Source organism: Gorilla gorilla, chromosome 22 (assembly GCF_029281585.2).
Source record: "Gorilla gorilla gorilla isolate KB3781 chromosome 22, NHGRI_mGorGor1-v2.1_pri, whole genome shotgun sequence".
NCBI lineage: Eukaryota > Metazoa > Chordata > Mammalia > Primates > Hominidae > Gorilla > Gorilla gorilla.
In genome coordinates this window covers 42,251,350-42,276,223 of record NC_073246.2, presented here as the reverse complement: position 1 = coordinate 42,276,223, position 24,874 = coordinate 42,251,350, and the positions used below count along the sequence as shown (strand labels likewise).

Sequence of the window (24,874 nt, the reverse complement as noted above, 5' to 3'; positions counted from 1 at the left end):
TCATAAGAAAGGCTGGTGTGTGATGACACATGACAAGTGGTAAAAGGTATTTATAGTTGCTTTCATTTTGGGGAATAATAAAGCAAAATTATCTGGAATATACAGCATTAGGAGATTTTTCAGCTTCTGTAATAGCTAGCATTATTTATGGCATATTTTAAACTAAATGTCTAACTGGAATTGTTTGGAAAGTTAATATAGATATTACTTTAAAGATATTTTATACTACCTTTAATAATTAATTAGCGCTCCTTTGAAAAGCTTATACAAGGTCAGTATTTGCTCTGTTATTTTATGATCCTTTTCACATCTGTGTTCTTTGGAATTACTCCTAGCTCATGATAATTCATAAATCATTTTTAGGCTGGGCATGGTGGCTCATGCCTGTAATCCCACTTTGGGAGGGATTACACTCCCTAGTACTTTGGGAGGCCAAGACGGGTGAATCACTTGAGCTCATGAGTTCAAGACCAGCCTGGGCAACATGGTGAGCTCTCGTCTCTATAAAAAAATACAAAACTTAGCCAGGTGTGATGGCCCACTCCCATAGTTCCAGCTACTCGGGAGGCTGAGGTGGAAGGATTGCTTGAGCTCAGGAGGTGATGGCTGCAGTGAGCTGAGATGATACCACTGCACTACAGCCTGGATAATACAGCCAGACCTTATCTCAAAAAAAAAAAAAATCATAAACCATTTTTAATTTATCTGAGAAACTGACCTATGCATGATGTGTAGTTAATGCAGAAAATGACCAAGAAATAATGTTTGCAATTTATATATGTAAAGCTCAAAAGCAGTGAAGCTAAGACTCCTGGAAATTCTGACTGAAATAAACTAAAGGATGTTTCAACTGAACCTGAGAAAAATAAGCAATAAAAGTTGATTATTTGGCATTTTAGTCTTTTTTCAAAGAGAAAAATCACATTCTTTCTCGTGGAATCACATCACATGCAGAAATAGCCCATAGAAGAGTCTAATGGTGGCAGGAGGTGTACTGAGTTACCCACCAGGAAGGTGCAATGAGGCACTCTCAGCTCTACTTTTTTTTTTTTTTAAAAGTAAAAGACCAGAATTTTTATTATCTTAGGGAAATTATAGAATCCACTTACGATGATCATTTACATTTTACCTTTATGCTCCAACTTGTTTTATCACCCAATTAAAATTGAACAGTGAAAAATTCTTTAAAAGTTACATTTTCAAAGGGAAAAAAACATTTTTGCCCTTCTTAAACTAACACTGATATTTAATCTTAATGTTGGCCCTTTCTGTTCAACTGAAGCTTTACCGGTAAAAATTAGAGGTTACAGATAGGACATTGTTTTGTGCTGACATAATGGGGAATGACTGATCATGAATTTTTTTTCTTGAGGTGAAAATTGTTATTGTCAATGATTTGAGCAGTCCCTTTAAAAATTAGTGATTAAGAAATAACAGAGTATTCTAAAACACTGAATCTGGGAAGAATTGATATGTGTCATAGAATATAGTGATAAATATTGGTTATTAATGTGAGGAAATAAGACAGCCTTTTTAGGGGAAGTTTGTAGAATATTTTATTGCTTTGTAGTCTAATATTTTTGTGCTTTTATTGAAACATTTTAAACTGAGGCAAAAGTTTATACTTTCATAAGCTAGAGATGTGTAACAAAAAGTTAATATTCCCTTAATTGGTCACATTCTAAGAGAAATGCAATGATCCAAGAAAATCTTCTATGTTCACTATATACCAATTATATGACAACTTCGTTGCTGTAAGATAAATGCATGATCTAAAAAAAAGTTTACGAGGTTAGATTTGCTAAGTACATATTTATTGTATAGCATAAGTACTAAAAACCCTTAATGTAGGCTAGTCAAAAAATTAAAACAGCTTGGACCCTTAACTGACACACACACACACACAGACACACACGCAGACGCACGCACCCATTTTTAGCCTTTTCATTAAGTTTCTTCAGGTGGGGGGAAGAAAAAACTGTTCAAGGACTTTGTCTATGTGGTTGGGTTGCTTTCATTGTCTTTTAACCAAACCACTGTTTTCCTCTATTTCAGGATCTAGATTTCTCATCACATCCACGGGAGCCTTGTATATTAAAGATGTACAGAATGAAGATGGATTGTATAACTACCGCTGCATCACGCGGCATCGATACACTGGAGAGACGAGGCAGAGCAACAGCGCCAGACTTTTTGTATCAGGTAAAAACTCATCAGGACTCTGTCTGCTATGTCTGCTATTTCTTTGTTAGTGTCCTGAGATGACTCAATCAAAATTGTGGAGTGTTGCCACTAAAATGGAGCCTTCAATTCCTTTTCCAAAATATTTTAGGAATTTTAAAACTCTTTTAAATGAATATGAATACAATTTCATAGAAATACAGATTTCACGTTTGTCAAATCAGTAATTGACACATTCACATGATGATGCGTTAGCATTTCAGGGAGCACATTAGGAGTGAAAGATCCATCTCCATCCCAAATATCCATCTCAAATGCAGTCAAATTGCATTTGATTTGATTATAAAACCAAATACAAAATACCCAACCTTTGCCTTTGTAGCTGAAGAATATAAAATTGCCCCCCTGTGGTAAATATCCTATAAGGTTGTAATAGTGAGATGGAAGTGACCAAAGGTTGCTTGCTATCAATATTTGAGAAGTACCTTATTTGTAATAATGCTTTATGGGAAGAAGTGAAGGGAACTTGTTGAACATTGGAATAATTTAAAACATCACTGCCTGAGCACCCACTTTTTGTCCTTGATAATGTACTGTTGGGATTTTTCTCTTCATCACTTACATCTTCAAAACAGCCAATAGTCTTTCAAGGTCCAGCACAAATACAAGTCAGAATTAAATTAGTTTTCCTTTGAACTTGCAAGTATTTTTGTTTCTTTATCTGTTCTTTTATAAGTCAATTGCTATTTTCTCCCTTGCTTTTATAGTTATCATGTCTTTCGGGGTAAAAATGATTTAGAAAATGAATAATAACTATCATCTTAGTCCATGATAGCTTTAAGGAGAGCACAATATTCTACTTATTCAGAAAATCCTAGAAAACGTCCTCTTTGCATTAAAGAGAAATTTTCTGATGGCATGTTCAGAAAAGAAAGGGGAAGGATTCGAGGTAGGAGGGGGATCCTGATATAAAATTAATTCAGGATTAGCAAAATAAGTAAATAAGCATTTCTCCCTCCAAATGATGACATAAGTGGTGATGATCTAAGAGCCCGTCTTTCTGTTTCAGGTGACCTTTTTTATCTCCATGCTGAATCATAAAGTGTTGGTTTTTAAATGTATCTCTCAGGGTTGGAAAGGCAAGTTTACTTTCCTTAATCCCACGATGTTTGTTCATTTTTTGTTTTGGAGTGATTCACTAATGTTTCAAAAATGGACAGAAGTAGTCACAAGCATTTTGTCACCATGGGAGTCCTAGGATTGCCTAGTGAGCATTGGAAAAATGAGAGCAACAGTGTATAATCCAGCCAGGGAATATCATACACTAAGCCACCTGCCGAAGAGTAGCCAAGGAATAAGACTGAACATTCGGGGCTAACGGTGTAGATGAAGACAGGAAGGTGGTAGGTGCCAGGAGAGGGGAGGGGTCCACAGAGTCACATGCCACCAAAAGACTCATATGGGAGTCTACCATATGTGGAAAATAACTCAATATTTTTTGTCATTGAAATTTTAATAAAGCAATTGAGGAAGAAATTTGTTAATGCTAAAAGATGAGAATGTAGACACTGAATACAGAATGCATTTCTAACATGTCAAGCTTTGAAGGAAAAGAGAAATTAATTTCATTTTAAATTAGATTTAAATATACTGAAAAATGGACATCTGGAGTTTGGGTCATGGTGGAAACATGTTGGTGTTTGACCCCAAACTCCTCCTGAAACCAACACAGATAAAATAGGATGACAAAGAAAAAAGTGCATGGATGGCACCTTCAACACAACTGGATTACTGGCAACAACAGGACCAGCAGCAGAGGTGGAAGGCAGTAGAAGGGGTCAGCCTGTTGGGATTATGGTACTGTCAGAAAACTGCAAATAACCAACGGGTCCCCATCTCCAAAAGCAGAGGAGAATTCTTTGTGTCTTAGAGTCCTCACAACACTGGGATAGAACTGCATGAGGTCTGGGTTGGAGATGAGTCACAAGGCCATTAGAGTGGCTGGTAATGATTGCACAGGCCAGTGATGGTCTATGTCCTTGAAGATAGTGGAAGTACTCGGCAAGTACTCCTTTCAGAAGTACAGAGACTCACTCTCAGGGGAACGGCTCGATTTAGAAATCAAATTGAGCCAGAGTAGAATACAAAGAGTAACAGAGAAGGCTCGGGAACCAGGGGAGGCCCTAGAGAATTCCATCCTATGAAATACTGCAAAAGAAAATACAACATGCACAGCCTTAGAATGTAAAAAACAGTGTTCTAGGAAACACATGGCTAGAAGTGGAAGCCCATACAGCTCAATCCCATATAGCTCTGAGAGATGGGCTAAATGTCGAGTCCTTGAAGGTAATATCAAGGGAGAAGACTGGAAAAATATACTCATTTCATCCTCTCCTGCAGGAACCTTCTCCTAATTAACTAAGAATCTCTATCTTATTGTAAAATGAAACAAAAAGGAAAAAGATTTAACCCAACACAACTTTATCACAAGAAAAAGAATGAAAATTTTTAATAAAGTTTTGATTAGAAGTAACTACAAAAAATACTGACAAATCATATGAAAACTATATTTTTTGTTTGAAATGATTAAAGCTTTGAAAGAGCAGTATAAATCAGAAATAAAATGATGAAACAACACAAATCTGTGAAACAGTAAGTGGCATATTTTGGAAAAAGTTAGAAAAATGAGTTCTAAAATTAAAATGAAATTACAGGGAGCACATCAGAGGATAAACACAACAGAAAGCATAATATGGGAAATCAAAAATATTAAGGAATAAGACAAATAGAGATAAAAATGTATAGATGTCTGACAAAGATGATGAAACACGTGTATAACTAAGTTCTCTTAAAAAGAAAGCCAAGCAATTGATCAGAATAAGTATTAATAATAAAACACTAATTCAAAAAAAGTCTCCTATCATTAAAAAGAATGCATAATGAAAATGGCACAACCCTACCTGGAAAAATGGACCCAGAATGGTCAACATGCAACACAGTCTAATAAAATTTGTGAGCTGTAAAGATAAAGAAAAACATCATTTAAACATCCAGGAAATAAGTTCAAGTTACTTCTAAGGGAAAATATAAACAGACTAATGAAATAGAAAATAGACCAAAAGAACAGTAAATGTAATAAACAAGTTTTTTCTTTAAAAAAAATCAGCAAAATAGACAAACTGACCTAACATTTTTTAAAATGGTCTTGATTTCTGTGCTAGAGCTAGTTATTTGGACAAGTCATTCTTTCTCTGAAGACAACTAGAAAGACTTGTTAAATGTGTAAAAAACATCTGCATATGGTTCTTAGGAGCTAGTGTGAAACCTTACAGGACCAAATTCCAGAGGAAAACAGCCACAAGAAGTGAGTTTGGTATTGAGGACTGCCTTTTCATTAGGGTCAGTTTTAGAGGAGATTGCTGAAACTCCGAGAAGATGAGCAACTCTTCTGAAAGGTTAGTAGTGTCTGGAAGGTAAAAATTGGAGTCTAGTCTCTATATATGTATTAGGGTTCTTTAGGGGGACAGAATTAATAGGATAGATGTATATATAATGTAGAGTTTATTAAGGAGTATTGACTCACGTAATCACAAGGTAAAGTCCCACAATAGGCCGTCTGCAAGCTGAGGAGAAAGAAAGTCAGTCTAATTCCCAAAACCTTAAAACTGGGGAAGCCAACAGTGCACCCTTCAGTCTGTGGTCGAAGGTCCAAGCGTCTAAAAGTTGAAGAACTTGGAGTCTGATGCTCAAGGGCAGGAAGCATCCAGCACGGGAGAAAGATGTAGGCTGGAGGACTAAGCCAGTCTAGTCTTTCCATGTTCTTCTGCCTGCTTTTATCCTAGCCATACTGGCAGTTGATTAATGGTGCCCCCCCAGATTGAGGGTGGGTCTGCGTCTCCCAGTTCACTGACTCAAATGTTAATCTCCTTTGGTGACACCCTCACAGACACACCCAGGAAAAATACTTTGCATCCTTCAATCCAATTAAGTTGACACTCAATATTTATCATCACATTATATATATTTGTTTATATATTATATATTATAGATACTCGTTTTTATTTATAGTAGCATATATAGTGGGATAAGTGAAAAGTGATTATGTTTATGTTATTTTTATTTTTATTTTCAGTATAAGAGAAAAATAAAAGTATGAAATTTTTTTATAATTCTTGAAATATTTATAGAAATTCTTGAAATATAACAAAAATGTAAGGCATTTATACAACTGAAATAATTATTTCTAAATACTTTACATATGTACTTTTTATCCTAAGCTCTAAGAGAACAGATGTGCCTTAGTGTGTATGTATGTATATATATATATATACTTTTTTAAAATTATACTTTAAGTTTTAGGGTACACATGCATAACATACAGGTATGTTACATATGTATACATGTGCCACGTTGGTGTGCTGCACCCATTAACTCGTCATTTAACGTTAGGTATATCTCCCAATGCTATCCCTCCCCCCTCCCCCCATCCCACAACAGGCCCCGGTGTGTGATGTTCCCCTTCCTGTGTCCATGTGTTCTCGTTGTTCAATTCCCACCTATGAGTGAGAACATGCGGTGTTTGGTTTTTTGTCCTTGCGATAGTTTGCTGAGAATGATGGTTTCCAGCTTCATCCATGTCCCTACAAAGGACATGAACTCATCCTTTTTTATGGCTGCATAGTATTCCATGGTGTATATGTGCCACATTTTCTTAATCCAGTCCATCATTGTTGGACATTTGGGTTGGTTCCAAGTCTTTGCTATTGTGAATAGTGCCGCAATAAACATATGTATGCATGTGTCTTTATAGCAGCATGATTTATATTACTTTGGGTATATACCCAGTAATGGGATGGCTGGGTCAAATGGTATTTCTAGTTCTCGATCCCTGAGGAATCGCCACACTGACTTTCACAATGGTTGAACTAGTTTACAGTCCCACCAACAGTGTAAAAGTGTTCCTATTTCTCCACATCCTCTCCAGCACCTGTTTTTTCCTGACTTTTTAATGATCGCCATTCTAACTGGTGTGAGATGGTATCTCATTGTGGTTTTGATTTGCATTTCTCTGATGGCCAGTGATGATGAGCATTTTTTCATGTGTCTTTTGGATGCATAAATGTCTTCTTTTGAGAAGTGTCTGTTCATATCCTTTGCCCACTTGTTGATGGTGTTGTTTGTTTTTTTCTTGTAAATTTGTTTGAGTTCATTGTAGATTGTGGATATTAGCCCTTTGTCAGATGAGTAGATTGCAAAAATTTTCTCCTATTCTGTAGGTTGCCTGTTCACTCTGATGGTGGTTTCTTGTGCTGTGCAGAAGCTCTTTAGTTTAATTAGATCCCATTTGTCAATTTTGGCTTTTGTTGGCATTGCTTTTGGTGTTTTAGACATGAAATCCTTGCCCTAAATTTTAAAAAATGCATAAAATCCTTGAAATGTCAAATTCCAATAGAAACTATTGGTATTTGTGGTATGCGTGGTGGCTCACACCTGTAATCCCAGCACTTTGGGAGACCGAGGTAGGCAGACCACTTGAGGTCAGGAGTTCAAGACCAGCCTGGCTAACATGATGAAACCCCATCTCTACTAAAAATACAAAAATTACCCAGGTATAGTGGTGGGTGCCTGTAATCCCAGCTACTCAGGAGGCTGAGGCAGGAGAATTGCTTGAACTCAGGAGGCAGAGGTTGCAGTGAGCCAAGATGGCACCATTGCACTCCAGCCTGGTGACAAGGGTGAACTTCCATCTCAAAAAAAAAAAAAAAAAAAGGAACACAAAAAACTATTGGTACACACTTCAAAGAAAAAGTATGAATTTTCAGTCTTTCCACTGAGAAGTCCCAGAAGTGATGAGCAAACAATAGCAACAAGCATCTCTAACATCTAGATTGTAGATTCTTTTAAATATAATTCACTACTAAAAGGGACCATGGCTTCTTGGAGGAGTGGCTGATTGAAGGTCTGAGGCAGGAAATGTCTGAGGTGAGTCTGAAACATGAATGGGGTCTTGTCAAAATGACATAGGAACCAACATAAAGGGGCTCTCGTCAGCCAAAGGGGATGTATTGAGTATCAGCAGTGATGCTAGCACATGATTGATAACCGTTAAATATTTTGAAAACCTTTGAGTTCATTTTAATTTTATACATATATGTGTGTGTATATATAGATATATACACATATGTACATATATACTTACATATGCACACCCGCATATATATTTCATATAAAGAAAGAAATAAGAATCTTATTGGTCTGCATAATAGAAACCAGGGCACTAACTCTTCATTCTGATAACACATGATTAAAGACAACAACCACTAAATGTATTCTGTCTTTCCTATAGCTACTGTATTTTAAGATAACCAAATAACCTTAGTTCAGAAGGGAAAGTCCGTTCTGCAGAATAATTATATCTACTGAATGCAAAAGAAATGACACAATTAGAAAATTCCATTTTCAACCTTAACAAAATAGCTCAGATAAATTTTAACATCTGACCTCACTGAACAATTGAGTGTCACTAAGAACAGGAAAACCATACATTATGTGGAAGCAATGTGAAGTGCACAGCACCCCTCTCAAAGAGAGAGAGGTTGAACACTTATCTAACCAACCCACTGAAATAAATTCCAGTTCATAAGAAAAATGCCTATGGCAATAACGGAACAAGTTAAATGATGATATGGACAAGCAAATTCAGCATGGTAACTACCTGGTTTCTTTTTTTTTTTATTATTATTATACTTTAAGTTTTAGGGTACATGTGCTGCTATAAAGACACATGCACACGTATGTTCATTGCGGCACTATTCACAATAGCAAAGACTTGGAACCAACCCAAATGTCCAACAATGATAGACTGGATTAAGAAAATGTGGCACATATACACCATGGAATACTATGCAGCCATAAAAAATGATGAGTTCATGTCCTTTGTAGGGGCATGGATGAAACTGGAAATCATCATTCTCAGTAAACTATCACAAGGACAAAAAACCAAACACCACATGTTCTCACTCATAGATGGGAATTGAACAATGAGATCACATGGACACAGGAGGGGGACCATCATACCTGGTTTCTTTAAAAAGCCAAGTCAAATACATGGGAGAAAGGAGGAGGGCTAGCTCTGCATTAAGAAAGACTCAAGAGATGTAACAACTGCATGTGAACAAGAGAAGGATCTTGATTTAATTAATTCAATTGTTTAAAAGCTAGTCACTTTTGAGCTGACGAGGAAAAATGAATTTGGAGTGTATAATACTTCATATTATGTGATACTGTGGTTATGTAACAAAACTCTATATTTATTAGAGAAACATGCTAGTCATGTAATGATAAAATAACATAGCTTCCCTTTTTTGTTTTTTGTTGTTGTTTGTTTGTTTGTTTTTGAGATGGAGTCTCACTCTGTTGCCACACTGGAGTGCAGTGGTGCAATCTCAGCTCACTTCGATCTCTGCCTCCCGGGTTCAAGTGATTCCCCTGCCTCAGCCTCCTGAGTAGCTGGGACTACAGGCATGCACCCCCACACCCAGCTCATTTTTTGTGTTTTAGTAGAGACAGGCTTTCACCATGTTGGCCAGGATGGGCTCGATCTCCTAACCTTGTGATCCCCTTGCCTTGGCCTCCCAACGTGCTGGGATTACAGGCGTGAGCCACTGCACCCAGCCTATAGCTTCCCTTTTGTTGCATATACTTTACCACCAAAAACAAAGTAAAACTATCAAGAAATAAACATGATGAAGAATAGAAAAGGTTTGGTGCCAGAGCCATTAATATGATGAATATATGGGATGCGTCATATTATTTTTGTCTACTTTTCTATACGTTTTCAAATGTTTGGGATAAAAATAATTTTTGTAATATATATAAAAAAGTTTGAAGACTTTGAGACAAAAAAAAATTTGAAGGGGATGAAAATGAAAGACAATGCCGTTTGGTTATTCAGATTTGATATATGACCACATATCCCCACAAGAGCCTGTCTCAAGCATTGCTTCAATCATGCACTTAAAATATAAAACATCAGATGCTGTGAGGGTGCAGAGAAAAGGGAACGCTTATACACTACTGGTGGTAAAGTAACTTAGTCCTGCCATTGTGGAAAGCAGACTGGAGATTTCTCAAAGAACTTAAAATAGAGCTACCATTTGACCCAGCAATCCCATTACTGAGTAATATATCCAAAAGAAAATAAATCATTCTTCCAAAAAGACATATGCACTTGTATGTTCATCGCTGGGCTATTCACAATAGCAAAGACATGAAATCAGCCCGGTGTCCATCAATGGTAGATTGGATAAATAAAATGTGGTGCATATACACCATGGTATACTGGAAAGCCATAAAAAAGAATGAAATCTCGTTCTTTGCAGCAATGTGGATGGAGCTGGAGGCCATAATTCTTAGTAAATTAACATAGGAACAGAAAACCAAGTACCTCATGTTCTCAGTTATAAGTAAGAGCTAAATATTGACCACACATGGACACAAATACAGGAACAATAGACACTGTGGACACGAGACTGTGGAAGGCAGAGAGTTTGGGTTAAAAAGCTACCTATCAAGGGCCAGGCACAGTGGCTCCCACCTGTAATCCCAGCACTTTGGGAGGCCTAGATGGGCGGATCACGAGGTCAGGAGATAGAGACCATCCTGGCTAACACGGTGAAACCCCGCCTCTAGTTAAAATACAAAAAAAATTAGCCCGGCATGGTGGTGGGTGCCTGTAGTCCCAGCTACTCGGGAGGCTAAGGCAGGAGAATGGTGTGAATCCGAGAGGCAGAGCTTGCGGTGAGCTAAGATCACGCCATTGCACTGTAGCGTAGGCGAATGAGCGAGACTCCGTCTCAAAAAAAAAAAAAAAAAAAAAAAAAAGCTATCTGTGAAGTACCATACTCATTACCTGAGGAATAGGGTCTCTACTCCAAACCTCAGCATCACGTTAATATTCCCATGTAACAAATCTGCACATATACCGCCTGTATCTAAAATAAAAGTTGAAATTAAAAAGTAAATACCTCCTTCAGGTTTCGTAAAACAGTTTTGTTGAGAGGTAGTTTACTTTAATATAAACTCCATCCAGTTTATTCAATTCAATAATTTTAGTAAATGCATGGAGTCGTGCCACAATTACGCAAATTTAATTTTAGAATATTTTCACCACCCAAAAGATTCCTCCTACCCATTTGAAGCCAATTTCAATGTCCATCCCCAGTCCCAGACAACCACTAATCTATGGTCTGTCTCTGTAGAGTTGCATTTTCTGGATATTTCACATAAATTGATATAGGATATGGATTTTGTGTCTGCCTTCTTTCATGTAGCACCCATGTTGTTACATGTATTAGTCATTCATTCTCTCTTGTTGCTGGAGAGCATTTGCTCATCTGTAAATACTGCATTTGGTTATCAATTCACTAAATTATGAATATTTGGGTTGTTTCCACTTTTTGATTATGAATAATCCTGCTATGAACATTTGTACCTAAATCTTTGAGTGAACATGTTTTCATTCATTTAGGGTAGATACCTAGAAGTTAGGGCCTTATGGCAAATTGAAGTTTAAAGAATGCCAACTTGTTTTGGCTGCTTTTATTTGGCAAGTATACCACAATACACCTGGGGAAAAAATAAACTCTAACCAATGTGATGTAAGAGGAGAAAAATGTGTGGGTTTGTAGGAAATTCTGCTTAAAAGTGACTTCACTGAGGGGGCATTCTTAAGCGTTTTTGCTGTGATGTGGATGTGAAGGCTGGCACTCCAGCAAGCCATTTTTACAGGAGATGTATATGTGTGCATATGTAAGTATATATTACCTTCCACCAACAATGTATGAAGATTCCAGGTCCCCACATCTTCACCAGCATTGTTTGTGATTTTATTGCAGTCATCCTAGTGGGTGTGAAGTCATGTCTCACTGTGATTTTAATTCATATTACCCTAATGCCTAGTGATATTGAGCATCTTTTTGTGTACTGATTAGGTATTTGTGTATCTTCTTCGGTGATGTAAAATAGTCAACTATTTTGCCCATTTTGATTGGGTTGTTTCTTTTCATTATAGAGATATAAGCATTTTTAATATTTTTTGGATTTGAGTTCTTTATTAGAAATATGATTTTCAAATTTTTTTCTTTCTAAATGGTGCCTTTGAAAATGCTACAGTTCTTAATTTTTTTTTTTTTTTTTCGAGATGGAGTCTTGCTTTGTCGCCCAGGCTGGAATGCAGTGGCATAATCTTGACTCACTGCAACCTCCGCTTCCCAGGTTCAAGCTATTATCCTGCCTCTGCCTGTAGCTGGGATTACAGGCGCATGCCACTACACCTGGCTAATTTTTGTATTTTTAGTAGAGACGGGGTTCCACCATGTTGGCCAGGCTCGTCTTGAACTCTTCACCTCATGTGATCTGCCTGCCTTAGCCTCCCAGAGTTCTGGGATTACAGGCGTGAGTCACCGCACTGGGCCAGTTCTTAATTTTGAAGAAGTTTATTATGTTGATTTTTTCTGTTGTTGCTTGTTTTCTTAGTGTTACGCCTAAGAACTCTTCAAGGTCATGAAGATATTTTCCCTATGTTTTCTTCTAAAAGTTTTTATAGTTTTAGCTGTTATATTTAGGCCATAATCCATTTTGAGTTAATTTTTGTAGGTAGTGTGAGGCAAGGTTCTAAATTATTTTGCATGTGGATATCCAGTTGTCTAAGCCATTTTTTAAAAATGTCATTAGAATTACATAGCACTATCTTAAGCATATTTGAGAAATTTCTGCCAAGTTTCAGTTAGAATAAAACTTTTTAAGTGCAGTCATTGAGAGTTGATTTTTTATGAATAGCATTAGAAGTTGATGCATTTCATTTTCAGATACTGTGGGATTATTCTGCAAAGAAAGTCAGAGGTGCACACTGTGGTGTTTATTGTCAGCCACCCCTGCCAAAGGGGTGACATCTTTGTGCCACCTTCTCCAACTCTACTTCTACTTCCTACTCTAAGTAAAATGACAGATTTCGCAGCTATTTTTTCATAGTACTTTCTAATATCTTCAGTATTCCACTCTAGTGTAACTAAAATCTGTATTACTGAAGAACAAGAGCTATCATTATATTCTCACATTTTTTGTTTTTTTTTTTTAATTATGCTTTAAGTTTTAGGGTACATGTGCACAACGTGCAGGTTCGTTACATATATATACATGTGCCATGTTGGTGTGCTGCACCCATTAACTCGTCATTTAACATTAGGTATATCTCCTAATGCTATCCCTCCCCCCTCCCCCCACCTCACAACAGGCCCTGGTGTGTGATGTTCCCCTTCCTGTGTCCAATTCTCACATTTCTTAATTAAATGAAGACAGGGTTCAGAATAATAGAGAAGCTTACCCCAAGTAATACATATTGTCTTGGATGTGATTTCTACTTACTAAACAATATTGCAATGGTGTTTATATGGTCTGCAAGTTAGTGTACTAGGAAGTAAAAAATCCCATGCGGTTAAGGATGTCCAAGACCATTTCTGGAGCTGGCTTTAGGCACATCTTTGTGTCTTCTAGTTCACTGAACCCATTGGGTGTGCAGGTGATGATACTTCCAGTAACATGGATGCAGACAGCTAACAATTTTTCTGGATTCTTGGTTCATGCTAGAAGATGCCAGAGATCAGTGAGACATCATTGGTTAGGCCTGTCTCCACTTAATTATTCAGTCTATAAGAACATAACTTGATCTTCAAACCAATACTTCTCAAAGTCCATTTGTAATTTCCTTTAGAAGCAGGTAAATGAAGCAATGAAGTTTTTGCTGGCACAGGCTCTGTACCTGGGTATTGTGAAACTTTTATATCTCTCTTGCCTTCTGGAGCCCTATAGTCATACATGTGAATGACTATAATTCTGGAATATAGAATTCTTCAGTTAATGAAGAATTAGAGGAGTCCTGGAAGCTCATCGGGTATTCTTTAAAAGAGTGTTTAGGTTCCCTTATTATATCACTGTCATAAGACACCAGTGAAGTAAAAAGAGCAGCAAGTTCATAATGAAGTTTTATCTCTGATGATCACAAAAGAAATAGAAAGCCAAGACATTTCAGCTAAATGTTTTTGTTCTATTTTCAACAGTGCCTGCTGACTGCCCCCAGTGGCTGACTACGGAATCACAGCCTCTTACAGAAGTCTTCCTATTAATAAATGATTTTTTGATGTTATTGTTTATTGAAACAGAAATTTACTCTCTTGTATATAAGTCCAGAAGCTGGTTTGCCAGCTTAAGTTTCACAAGGGACCAGGCTTTTATCTTTCTGATCCATTATCCTCATGTGCAGTTCCATTCTCAATATGATTTCAAAGTCCAAAGTGATTGCTGCAGCTCCTACCTTTATATCTACCTTCCAGGTGATGTAAAGAGCAAAGGAAAAATGCATAAAAACACCCCTCCCAGCTAAGTCGCCTTTAAGCAGAATTTCCTACAAATCCACACATTTTCGCCTGTTACATCACCTTGGCTAGAGTTTATTTTTCCTCCACGTTAATTGAGGTATTGAAAAATGAAAATTGTATATATTTAAGGTATACAATGTGAGGTGCAATGTGCATATGTATATATATATATCACTATCAAGCAAAATAACATATCTGTTGCCTCACATAGTTAACATTTGTGTGTGTGTGTATGTATGTGTGTGTATGTGATGACAATGTTTAAGATCAACTGTCTTTGCAAATTTCAAGTATGTAAGATAGTGTTATTAACTGTAGTCACTGTGCTGCATAGTAAACCTCTAGAATCTATTCATCTGGCATAACTGAAGCTTTGTACCCTTTTACCTACCATATGATCTAGCAATGCCACTCTGGGTATATATCCAAAGGAAATGAAATTACGTATCTGCACTCCCATGTTTATTGCAGAATCATTCGCAACAGCCAGAATATGAAAAAAACTTGTGTTGATATACATATACACACATGCATAGGAATATCATTCCTATATACACAAAGGAATATTATTCAGCCTTAAAAAAGGAAGCAAATCTTCCCATTTGCAGTGACATGGATGAACCTGAAGGGCATTGTGGTAAGTGAAGTAAGCCACGCACAGAAAGACAAACACTGTCTTTTCTCACATACGTGTGAAATCTAAAAAAGTCAAACTCAGAGAAGCAGGGAATAGAGATGTTCATCAAAATTACAAAGTTCCAGATGGGTGTCATTTGATAGGACAGTGAATATCCATTCCTTGGCCATCAGATTTATTGCAGGTAGATCAAAAGAGTCACGGCATTTTTCTTACTGAGGCAAAGACAAGAAAATTTCAGGTGGCAGGAGTCTATAAAGTTTCTGTAATATCCATGTGGAACGCAAGGGTATTGTTTCATGCAAGTTCTAAACAGGTTGAATTAGAAGAGAGAGCAGGGTGAGAACACTGAGTTTTACGTTTAGCATCCAATCAGGTGCTGTATTTTATATTCTTCACAGTCATGCAAAGATTATGACCTTGGGAACATCACTGCATTCAAACAAACTTGAAGGACATTGAGCTGCGTGGTTTCCACAGACCCAGTTCTTGAGAATATTTTATCAATTTCCTCACCTGGTTCAAGATGATGTCACAGAACAGGCAAATTATACAAGGCCCTGTCATAAGTGATCATTTGCAAGCTGCTGCTTTTTAATCCATTGTCTTGCTATGCCACCTGCTGTCGATAGTGCTCATTCACCTTATCTCAAATACCATCTTCTCAGAGAGTCTGTCCCTGAGGACCATGTCTTAAGTCCTCCTGGCTGCCTCTACACCCATAACACGTGGACTTCACGCTCTGTTATGCCCTCTTTTTCTTTCTTTAACTACACTTATTACAAACTAAATTATCTTTATTTGCTTGCTAATGTGTTGCTTGCTCCCCAACACCACCCGCCCAACAGAACATGAGCTCCAGGAAGACACCTGTCTCATCCACCACTCTCCCTTTAGTCCCTAACTCTGTGCTGATCTACACTGGGGGATCAAAACATATTTGTGAAATGAATAAATAAAATGTTTTAAAATTCAAAAGCTATGTGTAAAACTCTTTTGTGCAATAAATTTTACTAAAGTTAAACAGCTATTTCTGCTTATGTTGCTCTTTTTTTTTTTTTTTTTTTTTTTTTGAGACAGAGTCTCTCTCTTTCACCCAGGCCGGACTGCAGTGGCGCTATCTCGGCTCACTGCAAGCTCCGCCTCCCAGGTTCATGCCATTCTCCTGCCTCAGCCTCCCGAGTAGCTGGGACTACAGGCGCCCGCCACCACACCCAGCTAATTTTTTGTATTTTTAGTAGAGATGGGGTTTCACCGTGTTAGCCGGGATGGTCTCGATCTCCTAACCTCGTAATCCGACTGCCTTGGCCTCCCAAAGTGCTGGGATTACAGGCGTGAGCCACCGTGCCCAGCCTAGTGTTGCTCTTTTTTTCTGTTTAAATTTATTTAGGCTGGGTGTGGTGGTGCATGCCTGTAATCCCAGCATGTTGGGAGGCCCAGGCAGGAGGATCACTTGAGCCCAGGAGTTTGAGGCTGTGGTGAGAAATCATTGCACCACTGCACTCCAGCCTGAGCTACAGAGTGAGCCAATAACTTAAAAAAATATTTATTTTATTGTATGATATTTTATTGATGCATAATAGATATACATAGTTTGGGGTACATGTGATAATTTAATGTATTCATATAATTTGTTAAAATCAAATCAGTGTACTTGGGATATCCATCACATTATATGTTTGGCTTTTCTTAAGCTATAATTATTTCAATTCTTCTGTTCTAGCTATTTTGAAATATACAATAGATAATTGCAAACTATAGTCATTCCACTGATCTGTCTACCACTAGGTCTTATTTCTTATCTCAAATTGCATATTTGTACCCATTAAGGATCTTTTAAAGAGAATTCTGACATTCCCAGTTATGAAAAGACAATCTGATTCTTGGCCTGAGCTGACAGCTCTTGTTGAAGCCTGCTCATTCTGGATCTTTTATTCATTTACTGAGGAATGACCAACAGAAGCTCTGACCAGCGTTCAACCTTTTGTAAATTCTGAGCAGAAAATAAATTATATGAATAGGGCACTTCTTTTTCTGTTCACTTATAAAATCTTAAAGATCTGTATCATTAGTTGGTATGATGCACCGTATTTAAATTATACATGAAGTCCTACAATTCTAAATGACCACTTCAACTCCTCATTCACTGCCTCTAAGAGTTTTTATTTCTTCTACAGACCCAGCGAACTCAGCCCCATCCATACTGGATGGGTTTGACCATCGCAAAGCCATGGCTGGGCAGCGTGTGGAGCTGCCTTGCAAAGCGCTCGGGCACCCTGAGCCAGATTACCGCTGGCTGAAGGACAACATGCCCCTGGAACTTTCAGGGAGGTTCCAGAAGACCGTGACAGGGCTGCTCATTGAGAACATTCGCCCCTCGGACTCAGGCAGCTATGTTTGTGAAGTGTCCAACAGATACGGAACTGCTAAGGTGATAGGCCGCCTGTACGTGAAACGTAAGTTGGACGGTAACTTGCAAAGGTGGTGTTGGCTTCCATCGACGGAGCTCCTGTTATAAGCAAATCTCCATGTTTTCTGTGTAGCTTTCCATTAACTCCCAAAACAGTCCAGCTGAGATCAACAGAAACCTCATTTTACAGATGTGAAAATTAATGCTCAGATGAATTCCCCAAGGTTACACAACTGGAGAGTCTTGGGTGTCGGATTTGATTTGAAGTCTGTCTGATCCCCAAACCTCTGTGATTTCCATTAGGCCACAGACTATTATATTTCCAAGATATGATTTCAAGATAACACTTCCTAGCTGATGAATTCACAACAGCCAGTCTCTCTAAAAATGAACAGAGAGAGAGGGTAGGATTGTTCTTTCAGCACAAGTGATGGTAGCCAATCAAAGCAGTTGTCCTTTGTCTGTTTCCAGACCATTTCTGCATTAAATTTCTAAATGAGGCTATTACCAGCCAAAGTACGGGGCTCAAACATACCCAAATATTAGACTTGTGCCTAGTATTATAGATCATCTACTCCAAATATAATGGATATATTTGATCTTCTATTGATTGCCTTGGCTGCCTTGAGGAATGTGTTCAGAAGGATACCGAAGGCAGATTTGGAGGAAGGAGGGATGTGATCGCAAGGTCACAATCTAATCTACTCAACCACCCTCAATTTTGCTCATGCAGAAACCAAATTAAAGTGAATTACCCAAGATCACATGGCCAGAAAAGGGAGGCAGAGCATTGGTCAGAGAGGAGGTCTTCGTTGCCATGTAATGCTCCTTTTTTGAAAATATATTTTTATTTGATGAACTAAATTGAACAAATTTAACCACAAGAATCTCACAGTGACAATAGAAGTGTTTTCTTACTTCCCCCTCCCCGCCCAGCCCTAACCCTGTTTATGGAACTTTCCCTTCAATGTCAACCTGAGTGTAGACTGCCTTAGTACAACACCAGCCTAAGAGAATATATTTATATTAAATATCCAAATGACTCTCTATCTGGAACAGGCTGTCCAGCCTGAATCCTGCAAATATTTGAACATGTTTAGTCTGGGATTAGAAAGAAATGGATGATAAAATCCACAGTCACACTTCTGTAGCTGAAGAATCATGTGGATAAAATAATGCAGCATTGGACAGCCAGTAAGAATTATTCCCACACGCTCAAAGTCTCTTCTATGTTTAAAGACCTCTCCTAGCTCCCTGTTCTCCATTGAATAAAGTTTATATCTTAGGATAGTACTGAAGGCATCTCAAGCAAATCTGTCTGGTTGTATTTCCCATTGTTTTGCATTAAAACCCACTTATGACTAGTGTTCCACTATTGGAACACTAAGCATGTGGGAGTTATTTACATCCTACTGTGCAAGGTCATCACCAAGGTCTGATTGCAAAAATTAAAAAAAAAATGCAACCTCAGGCATAAATGGGTTAATAAAAACCTATTCCTGCTAAATCTAACTTCTTCCTAATCCCTGCACAAACCCATTCCTTTCCTGATTGCAAGTCACATTACTTATGTTGCTTCCTCCACATGGAAGATTATTTCCTAATACTTGGTTATCTGACACTTCCCAACTCTCTTAGTCTCCATCCACAAAGATGTGTTGTTCCCCATTCTCCTGTCTCCTTCTCAACTGAGAGTATTACTGCTCTCTCTCTAAAGGCGTTTATCACTACCTATATTTTAAAAGCCTTTATACTTAATGTGCTTATTTTTATCATTGTTCCCTTCTTCCACATCTAGGTGATTCTCCAATGCTTCTGGAATATTCTCTGCCTCCCTTCTGACTGCTTCTTCTAACTGCAGAAGAAAACAGCTTCTTCGTTCCGATCTCTCTTCTCTATTGGAAGGCATTCTCTTGGGCTCCAAATTCAGAACTGTCTTCTTGTCAAGCTCTTCCCTTTTCCTTAGGCTCTGTTTCATTTGTAGAGCTTCGAATTCCTTGCCCCTGAAAATAAGCTCTGAATCTGTACTTACAGCCTTGGCATCCTTCCTGAATGTCAGACAAGTGTGTCAACCAGCTTTCTTTCAGAAATTTAGTTGGCACTTCAAAACAACAGGGTCGGATACCAAACTGAACTCTCCACCACCTCTTCCTTCCAAGTGGCTCTTGTTATTATCATCAACATCTTCCTCCTTCTCATCCCTCAGATGCAAACATGAAATGTTGGGTGCCCTTTAAGCCTTTCCTTTCTACATCCTGCCAAGTCCTGCCATGTCCTGCCAAGTCATACAAACTGAATCTCACACTCAGCTCTGTTCTCAACCTCTGTCCTGTCCTAGATTGGATCTTAATTGTACCTACACTAGACCTGTGTAATGTCTTCAGTGACCGGTTTTCCTCACCCTAGTTTGTCAAAAGACCTATGACCTAGTGATTCCATTAAAAGTATGTTTGAGCTGGGTGTGATGGCTTGTGTCTGTAGTCCCAGCTACCCAGGAGGCTGAGGCAGAAAGGGAGAGGAGTTTCAGGCTACAGAAACTCCTCTGTATGATTGTGCCACTGCACTCCAGCCTAGGTGACAGAGCAAGGCCCATTTCTAAAAAAAAGAAAAAAAAAGTATGACTTATTTGCTAAACATTTTTGAATGCCTTCTTTAGTTATCTTTGTTTAATTCCAAAATCTCGGGGACTCTCTGTTGCATCCAAAATGAATCAGAAACTCTCAGACATGCCCCTGCTCCCTGCCTTAATTCATGTGGTTCCCAATCTCTGTGATTCCTTCTTTCCATTCTGACTGATCTCAGTTCTATGCATCCTTGATATCTGTGGATTTCCTGCTCTTCCCATCCACCCTCCTCCACATGTGCTATGTCTCTAATGGCCCCTCCATCACTCTGGTTGGTTATTACAGCCATTTATTGCCTTTGTCTTATCAACCTAGAAGACTGAGCTCCTTGAAAACAAAGTGTGGTGAGATGAAAAGTTAGGAACAACTGGGGTAAAAAGGCTTTTTTTTCGCCCACTTTTTGATGGGGTTGTTTTTTTCCTTGTAAATTTGTTTAAGTTCCTTGTAGACTCTGGATATTAGACCTTAGTCAGATGGATAGATTGCAAAAATTTTCTCCCATTCTGTAGGTTGCCTGTTCACTCTGATAGTTTCTTTTGCTGAATAAGTAGAAGCTTGTTAGTTTAATTAGATCCCGTTTGTCAATTTTGGCATTTGTTGCAATTGCTTTTGGTGTTTTAGTCATGAAGTCTTTGTCCATGCATATGTCCTGAATGGTATTGACTAGGTTTTCTTCTAGCGTTTCTATGGTTTTAGGTTTTACATTTAAGTCTTTAATCCATCTTGAGTTAATTTTCGTATAAGGTGTAAACAAACCTGTAGGTTCAGTGCGTGTATCCCAGAGCTTAAATAATAATAATAATAATAATAATAATAATAGAAGGAGAAGATTACCAGAATGGATTAAAAAGCAAATCTTAGCCATCTGCCATCTAAAAGAGATGTTTGTTAATTTAAAAGATATATTTATATGTCTTCTGGCCTCCATTTGCTTCTGCTAAACAGTCAGAGGTCATTCAGATCTTTGTTTCTCTGTATGTCATTTGCCATTTTTGCTGTCTGCTTTAAAGAATTTCTCTTTATTTTTCGTTTTCCATAATTTGTAATATGACTAGACAGGATTTTCATCAGATTTTCCCTGCTCAGCACTTTCTGACCTTTAAAAATATGTAACTGTAGGTCTTTCACCAAAAATTTTTTTTTGTTTTGTTTTGATTTGCCATTTACCTGTTGATTGGATTTGACTGAGTTATTTACGCTCTCTGAATAACCATTTTCTGTTTTGTAAAATGGAGATAACACAAAAATTACAGGATTAGGAGAAGACTGACTTAAATGATGTATGAAAGATAGTCGATAATTTTATAGCACAAGCTAGTTGCACCACAAATATTATTCCATTTTTCTTGCCTGTGAGTTTAACCTCATCCTTGGCATATGACAGATGCTCAGTAAATGTTTTCTACATTGGATTAAGGTTGTTGAATTGAAAACATAGCAAGGCGAGGATGAGAGTTTCATCCCTGTCTAAATCACTCAGCCTCATTTTAAAGAAAAACTATGTTTCATGGTCACAAATTCTAATACCAACCTGTTTTTTTTTCCCCCTCACAATTGTGTTACTGGCCCTGGGTAAACCACATATGGCATACATGTGTGTTAGAATGGCCCAGGGCAAACCCACCAGTGCCACCTTGGGACAAGGCAAATTAGGATTTATATGATCAATACTTAGGTCACTATTGGTAGCCAGCACGTTGCATTTCTGTTTTTTTTTTTTTTTTTTTTTTTTTTTTTTTTTTTTTGAGGTGGAGTCTCACTCTGTCCCCCAAGCTAGAGTGCAGGGGCGCCATCTCAGCTCACTGCAAGCTCCTCTTCCCAGGTTCACACCATTCTTCTCCCTCAGCCTCCCAAGTACGTGGGACTACAGGAGCCCGCCACCATGCCCAGCTAATTGTATTTTTAGTAGAGATGGGGTTTCACTGTGTTAGCCAGGATGGTCTCCATCTCCTGACCTCGTGATCCTCCCGCTTTGGCCTCACAAAGTGCTGGGATTACAGGTGTGAGCCACCATGCCTGGCCTGTATTTCTTATTGTCAGTGGATTTATATCAACGTCCTCACAGAGACTCCTGAGAAGGCAGTTTGACCAACATTATTGCATTTGTTGCAAAGAGAAATAAAGCCAGAAATAAAAAATAGCGAAGAGGATGTTCCCAAACAAAATGTGAAATAATGTGGCTGATACGAACTGCATGGAGTATGATTGCAAAAATGTGGCTGATAGGAACTGTGTGGAGTATGATTGCAATAATGTGGCTGATAGGAGCTGTGTGGAGTATGATTGCAATAATGTGGCTGATAAGAACTGTTTGGAGTATGATTGCAATAATGTGGCTGATAGGAACTCTATGGGATATGATTGCAATAATGTGGCTGATAGGAACTTTATGGGCTATGATTGCGATAATGTGGCTGATAGGAACTCTCTGGGGTATGATTGCAATAATGTGGCTGATAGGAACTTTATGGGCTATGATTGCGATAATGTGGCTGATAGGAACTCTCTGGGGTATGATTGCAATAATGTGGCTGATAGGAACTTTATGGGCTATGATTGCAATAATGTGTCTGATAGGAACTCTCTGGGGTATGATTGCAATAATGTGGCTGATAGGAACTCTAGGGTATGATTGCAGTAATATGGCTGATAGGAACTCTCTGGGGTATGATTGCAATAATGTGGCTGATAGGAACCGTATGGGGTATGATTGCAATGATGTGGCTGATAGGAACCGTATGGGGTATGATTGCAATGATGTGGCTGATAGGAACTATATGGGGTATGAGTGCAATAATGTGACTGATAGGAACTGTATGGGGTATGATTGCAATAATGTGGCTGATAGGAACTGTGTGGGTATGATTGCAATAATGTGGCTGATAGGAACTGTATGGGTTACCATTGCAATAATGTGGCTGATAGGAACTCTCTGGGGTATGATTGCAATAATGTGGCTGATACAAAATGTATGGGGTATGATTGCAATAACGTGGCTTATAGGAACCGTATGGAGTATGATTGCAATAATGTGGCTGATAGGAACCGTATGGGGTGTGATTGCAATAATGTGGCTGATAGGAACTCTCTGGGGTGTGATTGCAATAATGTGGCTGATAGGAACTCTCTGGGGTATAATTGCAATAATGTAGCTGATAGGAACTGTGTGGGTATGATTGCAATAATGTGGCTGATAGGAACTGTATGGGTTACCATTGCAATAATGTGGCTGATAGGAACTCTCTGGGGTATGATTGCAATAATGTGGCTGATACAAAATGTATGGGGTATGATTGCAATAACGTGGCTTATAGGAACCGTATGGAGTATGATTGCAATAATGTGGCTGATAGGAAGTGGTTGGGTAGGATTGCAATAGTGTGGCTGATAGGAACTGTGTGGGGTACGTTTGCAATAATGTGGCTGATAGGAACTGTGTGGGGTATGATTGCAATAATGTGGCTGATAGGAACTGTATGGGTTACCATTGCAATAATGTAGCTGATAGGAACTGTGTGGGTATGATTGCAATAATGTGGCTGATAGGAACTCTGGGGTATGATTGCAATAATGTGGCTGATAGGAACTCTCTGGGGTGTGATTGCAATAATGTGGCTAATACAAAATGTAAGGGGTATGATTGCAATAATGTGGCTGATAAGAACTCTCTGGGGTGTGATTGCAATAATGTGGCTAATACAAAATGTAAGGGGTATGATTGCAATAATGTGGCTGATAGGAACTGTGTGGGGTATGATTGCAATAATGTGATAGGAACTGTGTGGAGTATGATTGCAATAATGTGGCTGATAGGAAGTGGTTGGGTAGGATTGCAATAGTGTGGCTGATAGGAACTGTGTGGGGTACGTTTGCAATAATGTGGCTGATAGGAACTGTGTGGGGTATGATTGCAATAATGTGGCTGATAGGAACTGTATGGGTTACCATTGCAATAATGTAGCTGATAGGAACTGTGTGGGTATGATTGCAATAATGTGGCTGATAGGAACTCTGGGGTATGATTGCAATAATGTGGCTGATAACTCTCTGGGGTGTGATTGCAATAATGTGGCTAATACAAAATGTAAGGGGTATGATTGCAATAATGTGGCTGATAGGAACTGTGTGGGGTATGATTGCAATAATGTGATAGGAACTGTGTGGAGTATGATTGCAATAATGTGGCTGATAGGAAGTGGTTGGGTAGGATTGCAATAGTGTGGCTGATAGGAACTGTGTGGGGTACGTTTGCAATAATGTGGCTGATAGGAACTGTGTGGGGTATGATTGCAATAATGTGGCTGATAGGAACTGTATGGGCTATGATTGCAATAATGTAGCTGATAGGAACTGTGTGGGTATGATTGCAATAATGTGGCTGATAGGAACTCTGGGGTATGATTGCAATAATGTGGCTGATAGGAACTCTGGGGTATGATTGCAATAATGTGGCTGATAGGAACTGTGTGGGGGATGATTGCAATAATGTGGCTGATAGGAACTGTCTGGGGTATGATAGCAATAATGTGGCTGATAGGAACTCTCTGGGGTGTGATTGCAATAATGTGGCTGATAGGAACTCTATGGG

The 24,874-nt window shown here is 38.4% G+C and overlaps 1 protein-coding gene across 1 annotated transcript in view; it reads left to right on the top strand.

Annotated features, from left to right (window-relative positions):
* Positions 1–24,874, top strand: part of DSCAM (DS cell adhesion molecule) — an 836,416-nt gene that overhangs the window by 468,978 nt on the left and 342,564 nt on the right. Inside the window, exons 4-5 of the mRNA XM_063702725.1 lie at positions 2,056–2,202; positions 17,430–17,708. Of these exons, the coding sequence (XP_063558795.1) occupies positions 2,056–2,202; positions 17,430–17,708 (426 nt within the window). The remainder of the gene's footprint in view (positions 1–2,055; positions 2,203–17,429; positions 17,709–24,874) is intronic.